The 9,543-nt window shown below is 39.9% G+C and overlaps 1 protein-coding gene across 3 annotated transcripts in view; it reads left to right on the top strand.

The window, feature by feature from the left end:
* Window positions 1-9,543, top strand: part of nphp4 (nephronophthisis 4) — a gene marked incomplete in the record, with an annotated part of 192,717 nt that overhangs the window by 150,767 nt on the left and 32,407 nt on the right. For all 3 annotated transcript variants that reach the window (XM_042221036.1, XM_042221035.1, XM_042221037.1), the window contains 1 exon segment: window positions 8,407-8,541. In XM_042221036.1, the coding sequence (XP_042076970.1) occupies window positions 8,407-8,541 (135 nt within the window).

Genomic DNA, 9,543 nt, shown 5'->3' with positions numbered 1-9,543 from the left:
CACACACACACACACACACACACACACACACACACACACACAGATGCATATCAAGCCATTCATACATGCCTGAAAGGTAGGCACTCTTGTACTCACAGACATATAGACAGACAGGTGTAACGGAGCGTGGGCAGGTTGTGTGATGAGCCAGGATGGCAAAAATGAGAGGAGGACAGGTAGAGTATATCACTGATATAATATGAGAACCCTGGAACCACAATTTCTCTGATTTTTAAGTTCAGTGGAAGGATTACAAGGCTCCTATATGGATTGAGCATTTTCCTTCTCCCCTGGCTTTAAATCCCCACTGCACGGGCTCAACAAAGGACCACCGGCCAAGCTGAGAGACAGGCTGTGTACTTGTGGTGATACTGTGCAGATACAGCGCCTGGATTTCAGCTTGAGAGGTGAAGGAAAGTTGCTTGAAAATGTCAGTGATGGAGGCGTGCGTGGCAGCAGCAGCAGAAATTTTTCAGTGAAGCGTTATTATAGAATGATGTTCAGCAGCCTGAGGTAGTCTGATCTGGTAAATTCTTAAACGTTGGTCACTTTCTATGCCATATTTTGTAGCAATCCTCTGTTTTATCATCTTTTATTTGGTCCTGATGAAAACTGCATTTATCAAAAACAATAAGAGGAAGTGTCTAGTTCACACCAATAGTCGTCTAATACTCTGCACTGTGATGCTTCTCTTGCAGAAATGCTCATTCAGTTGTGTTCATTCAATAATTCCAGTTGATTTACTTCATAGTGAAGTTTCCATTTATAAAATGGTACTGCTTTTAAGGTATAATCAGTGACACTCAGCATTTCCTTCACAAATGTTTCAAATTAAAAGCCAGACACCTATTGCTTGGCATAATGCGGCCCCTGTTGCTGCTTGGAATTTATTTTGATACATATACAGGAAGTGGTCGTCTTAATCCAACTAAATTTACAGAAAAGGACAGAAAAGGCCTTAACCTATCCAATACGGTCCGGGCTCTGGGGAGACCAATCCATGGCTGATAGCTTTCCAATGTGTGTTTTTCTATCCAGGTATGCTTTTACTGCACTAGGAATGTGTTTTGGGATTATTGGCATGCTAAAACATGAAGCTGTAGCCAATCAAATGCTTTCCACATGACCCTGTTTATGTGTTCATAATTTTGAAAACAAGACTCTCACTGTTGCACTTCTCTCATGACCACCTTTGTACATATTGCACAGAATATGAACCAGAATTTTCCAATTTAAATTCATCACTTCGTAAGATCTGTTACCACTGATTTGGAGTCCAGCTCTGGCATAATTTGGCATGCCTCAGCCTTTTCTGTCTTTTTCCCTTGCTTAAGAATGGCTTCTTGACAGCCACCCTTCCACTGTCACTGTTTCAAATGAGGTTTCAGCCAACAGTAAATGGATCAACTGAAAATGCTGAGACATACGCAACTTTCCAACTAATACCTCTTAAGGAATCACCTTGTTGGTGCAAAAATACTATTTTATGTCTGTCACGGCGTATTATCTTTGGGATTTCTCATATGTTGAACTAAAGTAATTGGAATAAAATGTCTGTTTTTGCAGCAGGCTGCAAATTGTCTAAAGATAGACTTTAGACACTTTGTCAAATGAACACAAGGGTGGGAATCATACGACTCTGGTAATACTGATAAAATTAGTGTTGTGTTAAATTATTTCTGCATTCTCAGTGAACCCTGATGTCACTGTGGATTTATATTATAAATAATATATGATATACATATGTCATTATATTATCATCCCCCAAGCCTTTTATAATTCACAAGCAACACAGACCTGACTACCTACTGCTCGGCCCCTTTTGTAATTTTATGTGTCTCAGTCATGCATGCTATTAATCATGTCTTTACTTCTCTCCTTTGGGAATTCATCAGAATTAGGCTTTATTGAAAAAAATGAGTGGCATACTGTCATTTCCAAATGAAAAAGAGTGAAACACCGAATGATATCCTTTTTTAATTATCACAAGGTGGGATTGACAAGTAATTAATTAAATGGTAATGATATATGCTGTCAGGCCTATTCAATCATTCTATAAAGTAGCTTTTATTAATAGCGTCGTAAAGGACAAAAGTATGTGGCTTAGTTGAATAATAGCGAGTTGTGAGATCAAGGGTTTGCTTTTTGCTGCAGTATATTAGGAAGAATGACAGTGCTCCCACATAGAGCACTATAGGAGCAGATGAGGAGTCTTTAAACCATGACGACCGCCTGCACGTCCCATGAAATGGATTGACTGGTGTGTCAGGAGGAAAACTCTGATGCTTTATTGATTTTTTCTGGTAAACCCACAATAAACTCTGTGGGGTGGGGAGGGGGGCTGAGATGGAAACAGAGGGAAAGATGCATTAAAGGGAGGTGCTAATCAAAGCATTACGATCAGTGACCAACTTCAACCCAAAGACAGAGAAGAGACAAAAATTGAATAAGCTTTCTAGTCCATTGCGTCATCATGATGTAAAGCATAGAGCAGCATGTAAAGCAGCTGAACGAAGTTATAAATAAACAGTGTAAGAAGTGAACAAGACATTGTTTTTCATAGATTTTAAACTTTACAGCCTGAGGACGCCTTAAGAAACCACAACAGAGGTGTATACTGAACTCAAACAGTGGCTCCTTCAGTGGGACTGTGAACATTCACGGCTGCCCCGAAAATCCTTTCCTTACATGCGCTGCAGATTTCCCCAGATGATTTTGTCACTGCAGTAGGACCTAAGGATAACAATATTATCTCTGCAATTTTAGTAAACCCTGGTGCTATTGAAACAATATGATATATATAAAAATAACACATGATATTCATATGCATATGTCATTGTATGTGTATCATATATATCGTGTACATTGTTTTTTACAGTTGTTTTATTCATAGTAAGTGCCAGGATGCTGCATTTACTGTTCAAGTAAATGCAAGATTTGATGATAGGACAGTATTATTATTATTATTATTATTATTATTATTATTATTATTATTATTATTATTATCATTATTATTATCATTATTATTATTATTATTATTTTTAACTGATTTTAGTTAAAAGCATTAGAGGTTTACTTAGTGCCAGCACAGGGTTACATCAGGTTAGATTATCTCTTTCACCGTCAAAATAAGACGATTACCATGAAATTAATAGTTAAACTATTTATTCTCGACAGTTTTATTCAGACAAACAGAGTATCTGACCCCCTGATTGTCTCTCCTTTAATCTCTCCCTACATTAGTGTTGGTCTTCACCAAATTCTGTTGCAGGGGCTCTTCCTATGCTCAGACTCCAGTTGGTGTTTTCGATGTTGTTTGGTATTAGGCAAGCAGCCTGCAAAGGGCCTGTGAGACCTCAATACCTGGAAACTGTTGCCTGCACTGCTGGAACCAGGGTTAATGAGAGTACAGAGTGAGAGTCAAACAACCAGCACCAGCTTCATCACCCGGTGACCCCTTTCACTTAAAAGGTGATTTAGAGGTTTTTACTTAAAGCTGATCTGTTGTTTTGCTATTTAAAAGTTGTCATTAGTTCAGATTTCACACAGATTTGTTTCGGTGCCCGATCCCAAATGTGTGTGTTTATTTAACAGCTTCTCCAATTCTACCTTATTTGACTCATAAAAAGGTAAAACTGCTTACATTGCCAAAGAAAAAGTTGAAATAGGAGGTGCTTTTTTAATACACTCTGAAATGACAGTAATATTTGCCAACACTAAAACAGCCCATATGTGACAGAAAGGAAAGCCTTTTGATGAAAACTAGTTTTGCTGACTGTGTCGTGGCTAGATCCTTTCTCTCCAACTCGTACGTTCTGTTGGCGTCCCTTTAAGTAGTCCTCATATACACACATCTCTCCCAACACATCATACACAAGCCGACAGCATGTGTCTGCTTCAGCACAGTAGAGAAGACAGATTAGAACCTTCTCCAGACCACAGTGCTCCTCATCTGCACCCGCCTGATAAGCCCTGGAGAGACCGTTTGCTACAGCAGGAACAAGTCGCGAGATTTCTGCCCGAAGCTGGCACAAGTGAAACAAAATATCCGGGAAATTTACCTAACAATTAGTTTAGCTATAGGTGACTTCCCTCGGGGACGCACAAACAGTATATCTGCTCATTAAAGGCTCTTGTAGTCGGCTGACTTCATATGCCTTGCTTTTAGCCTTGAGGTTAGAGAATATCTGCTTATTCTGAAAGGTCAGTGGCCTGGAACGGGGAGGCAGAAGAAATCGAATATTGCAGGCTACTTTGAAACCCCCTTGGTGCTTGCTCCCATTTGTTCTGGGGCCCAGTAAATCAGTGGTTTGTTGTGGCCTTAACCTCTAGAACTGCCAGCAGAGCAATGAGGGCGGGCAGGTGGGTTACTCCAGAGAAGGGTTATTGTCATGCAACAGCGAGAGGCAGTCAATAAATTTGATAGAGTTCAGCCCCCTGGCACTTTGTTCACAATTACTCTCCTCCATACAGACAACGTGAAGCAGCAGACGCTGTGCTGACTTTCTGTCTGCAGCACAAACCTGGAGTATCACGTTGTAATTAAGTACTGAGGACCGCGAGCTCTGTCTTAACAATCTGCCACTGTGATTCAGCAGGTAGGAAAAAAAGATAATACGACACCCACGTCAACCAGAAGACGCACTTAAGTAGGTATTATCTGTTGGGCTTAATGATGGTTGTAGCGATAGCCAATTAATTAAAATGACTGAATGATTAAATCAGAGGATCATAATTGGGTTCATCATCAGTCCATTTGTTTTATTATAGACATGTAGCACTCGGTGTTCATCTTATCACTTTCTTGATGGTTTATTGTGTAATTCTGTCGATCAGCAAAGCCATTCTTGACATAAACAAAGGGTCCATAATGAAGGTTTTGGGAAGGAGCTCTACACAGCTGCGTAACTGATCGTAGATGATGATGTGATGGTGATGATGATGACGTCTTTACTGTAATATTTGGGAAACACTGCTGAAAACAAATACATTTGGCTAAGTCGTGTGGCCAGGGAAAGGTGATGGATGATGAGAAGAACGCATTGGGACGGCAGACACCTCACCCATTAATCTGCAGAGCTACGCTGTCTGTGTCTGTTTGCATGGCAATACCAGCTCCCCATTACTCATTTAGCTGCCGCCTATTATCAGATTGCTGATGAAGAAGTTGGCCTCTAAAAGAGTTGGAGGGTACTTCTGGCACACCCTTGTAAAACTCTTATAAGCTAACAGAGGTGTCAGTTCTGGGCAGTAAAGCCACTTAATTGCTGCACTCACCATATTTCATATGAAAGCATCCTGGATTATGTATCCCGCAGCCTCTCAGAAAATACTACACTATACTTCTTATGACACAATTAAGCAGCTCAAAGCCTGGAAACTGAGGGGAGTGATGGGAGCGCACGTGTCAAAGTGCACTGTAATTTAAGCAGTTGCAAACTTTTAATTTGACTTGCTTCTTCAGTCAAGTGTTGTAAATTGTAGCTAACTGTTTCCAAGTGGAGGCCTGTACCTGTAAAAGACTATTTGACCTGTGGTATTTAAAAATGCTCTTAGGAAGGTGGGTCGTAGGTTTTGGTTGGGACTCTGTGCAATTACCCGTCACTTCCCTTAGCGGGCATTTTGTGTGTGAAGCACCATTCAAAGGTGTAAACAAGCCTTTCCCGTGGCTGCTATACTGCAGGGTCTCTGCACTAGATGAATTAATGTTTGGAGAAACTGTAATATTGACCATCATTCAGTGTCCTGCTACAAGCGCACCATGAAGCACTTATTTATCCACTTGCCTGTTAAAAAGAGGGAAAAGTTATGTTTTTGCCATCCTGGAAACAAAAAGAGGACACAATTACAGCAGGTTGAATACTCCCGGGACTGTTTTTTCCAAACTGTCAACTGAGCTATTCAAACTATCCTGAACATAGAGCGGATGTGATGACAAGACTAATACAGTGAGAGATCTTTTTTTTCTTTATCTAAGAATTCTTTAGAATAAGGTTGTGTAAATCTGTGGCCAGTCCCCAATCCAGAAATACTGGCAGATAGTTCCAGGTGATATTTAACTGCTCTGTGTTCAAGTGTCTTACTTCATCACTGACACCCAGCACTCAGCCAAACCAGACAGAGGCCAACAAACCCATCCATCAGCATCGTGTTGCCAGCTTTTTGTGTCCAGACCTTTCTGGCAATTTCAGGCCACTAATTACCACTGTAGGCTTGTCTGCATGTATTGATCTTCCCTCAACTGTCACTGGAATGTTTTCACTTTGGCAGCGCCGGCAGTGAAAAATGCGTTGTTTTGCATGTGACTTTAAAGAAAACTTAAATCTGTTCGTCGTTGTTTTATCGTAAACATAGAGGATATGTCCTCAGACCTTTCTTTTTAGCCTCCAGAGAAACAATAAGAGATGACTGTGCTTGCATGCCTTTGTTGTGCTCCTGATACAGTTCTAAGCACATAACATGTGATTAACTGAAAACAAAGAAAAGAAAATCTCCAAAATTGTTATTGTAGCATTAAAAAAAACTTGACTGATAAAATATTGACTTCATAAACAAAGTGTGCAGTACATCTTAAATGTTGGAGAAAAATTGCAGTAGCCTTATCTGCAAGTCACTGTTATTGTAGGTTTTGTAGTATTGTGAGATATCTCGAGTAAGTTTCTTTATTGGCACAGTTTTTTGTGCTGTGAACGAAGGTTATTCACAAGGAGGACCGTTATTTTATTTACTATATCCCAGCTCTTGGCGATATGGGACAAACACAACAACTTTTAAAGAGTGGAAATGCATTTTACGTTGAATTTGTTGCGCAAAGGAGAAGAATGTGAGTGTAAACACAATGCTAATCTCTTCTATACACAGCCTGTTGTATGCATACCCCAACCAGCCAAAGCTTGCTTTTCAGCAGGACAGAGATGAACTATGCTTGCTTGCAGCAATAAACATAACGGTGGAAATGTTTCCTACTGCTGCTGTGACATTTTATGTAATACTAAAAAATAAAGCACAATATAGAAATAATGATGCAATTATTTAAAAAAAAAAATGCCACAACTAGCTCAAATAAATGCTAAATGAAAAGTGACAGACATGAAATGTAACACGCTGTCTGACAAAATACTTCATAGAGGGAGTTAATGAGTATACCCTGATGCTGCAGCACTAATGACATTTCGTTTTATACACAGTAGTAAATCACCAGGTTGAATCATAGAGAGTTTGTAAAAGATGGACAGTATGGGTGTGTTGCACAGACACAGATACCTGCTGATTAGTGCTAAGTAACACCACATATGTTATCAGGGGGTTCAGTTCAATGTGTCAAATTAGTGGAGGTGACAGCTAGCAGGCAGCTAATGGCCTGTGTCAGCATCCACCTGTCATTCAAACAGACCATACCACCAATAAGGCACAACTTTAGCTTTAATACCTTAATTAAACACCACCCTTACAGTAGTTTTGAAGAGGTAATTAAGAGACACAAACAGTTTTTTCTTTATAAACTTGGGCATTTTAACATCATTGTCTGTGACTGGGATCTGGGATCGACTCGGCCACTCCAAAAACATCTACATCATTTGACTGGACAGAGTAGTGTATCTCAAAATATTCAGAGCTCCATCTCTGCACTAGATGTATCATGCAATCTTTCTGTATTTCAGAGCCAGATGACTTTTGAGCAAAAATCTCCCTTTATGAGCTTTGGCTAAGGATGACATAACTGCAGCTTTCTGCACAGCTGCCAGACTGTGGAGGATCCTGCCTTGAGAGGTTCTCAGCAATCCAGAGACACTACAGCAGTCTCATACAACCGTTTGCTGCTAAATAGTGACTTGTTCTGTACTCCTTTAATTCCTATAATTCTGATTTATTTGAGCTTTATTTAATAAGCCTTAATCTCACCAGTGTTGCCAAATTCATCTGGAGATTTTTAAAGGTTGATAATTTCTTGTCAGCTTTTGCAAAATATTGATGTTATACTTTCATGCCTCTTGCAAGACATTGCACTATATACTCTATGTTTCAGGTGTTCAAAAAGGTATTTCTGGGTTCCTACGTTACATAAGAACCAAGATATCAGTTGAAATATGTTTTTTTTAAACGTAAAACTTTCATTGAAACAGTTGTTATGTATAGTTGTTTCACTGTTGCATAATAAATTGAAAAACAGTGTATGTACACAATGCCATGTGAATGCCATGACAGTAGATAAAGCAAGTGTTAAAAATGTAAGAGATAATAGTGAAGGTGAAGGTCAGCACAGATGGAGCTGGTCTCACAATGACTGTACAGCCCTCCTTTTTTAGTTAATAACTGGGTTGCTAGTTAGAGTTACTGAATCAAAGTTCTTTCAAAGGTGTTTCGTATGTCAGTATATAGAACTAAAAGCTGCTGTTTGTCCTAAAGGGTGCCCTGCAGACTCTGGCAGAAAGAGGCCAGCAGACGTGATGCAGTCTCTCTTGCATATCATCACGCCTTGTGAAGTCACCAGCGGTTTCAGAGGAGGAAGTCTGTCCAGCAGGAACATCCTCCAGCTCAATGGCAAGCATTTTATTCCACAACACACCGCATTTTGCTTTTGTTTGTTTTTTTCTTCCTGTTTTTCTCTGTTTAGAGTTCTGTGCATGTCTAAGCACATGTAGGTTACTGAGTATTTTATGCCACAGAGTAATTAGTGTCTTTTATTTTGGCAGTGACCATGTTTGTGCCTTGATCAGCTCAACCAGATCTATTTCACATTCTCTCTTGGCTGCACCACAGAACCACTCAATTTTCAAACTAATTGAGCTTACAGAAGCGTCTCTGGTGGCTAGCCACAGTCCTGTTTGTGTTTTATGTGTGTGTGTGTGTGTGTGTATGCACACTCCAAGTAAAGGCAGAAACACACTGGGGAAACCAATTTTTTCCTCAATTACACAAACCATCACGAGTCAACTGGTATGCGATTCCTAAATTTGTCCTCAAATGTGAATGACTGGCACACACACACGCGCGCACACACACACGGATAAAAAACAGATTAAAAGCAAGCTGCAAATCAGCCAGTTGCTTAGAATAGTATAAAAAATTTCATCACACTTCTTAAAACATTTGCTTCGTGCACACCACATACTGATACACAAAGACACTCTAATGCGTTTGGAGGTAGCAGCAAACATGTTGTGTATATAAAATATGTTTCATAATTAATTCATGAACAGGTTCGCCTAACATGTATTCCACAAACTGTTGCAATCATGTATTCACAGCTCTTGTTACTGTGCAAACACAGTCTGTTCACTGCTTGCTCACAGTCTTACCTATATCGCACCTCTCTAACTACCGCAACCTCTCCGACTCCTCTTGTCTCTCCTAAATTGAACTCTTTCCTCTTCTCCACCTTCTTGTGCCATTTAAACACTTTCAGCGCAATAATTGCTTTCACTGGAGTCCAGTCAGCCAGTTAACAGTAAGCACCTGTGAACAGAGCAGCTGTGCTGTGCTGTGTGTGTGTGTGTGTGTGTGTGTGTGTGTGTGTGTGTGTGTGTGTGTGTGTGTGTGTTG

Source organism: Haplochromis burtoni, unplaced genomic scaffold (genome assembly GCF_018398535.1).
Source record: "Haplochromis burtoni strain Fernald_Lab_line unplaced genomic scaffold, NCSU_Asbu1 Contig_60, whole genome shotgun sequence".
Taxonomy (NCBI): Eukaryota; Metazoa; Chordata; class Actinopteri; order Cichliformes; family Cichlidae; genus Haplochromis; species Haplochromis burtoni.
Note: the sequence above shows the minus strand (reverse complement) of the source record. Positions and strands in the feature narration are given on the sequence as shown.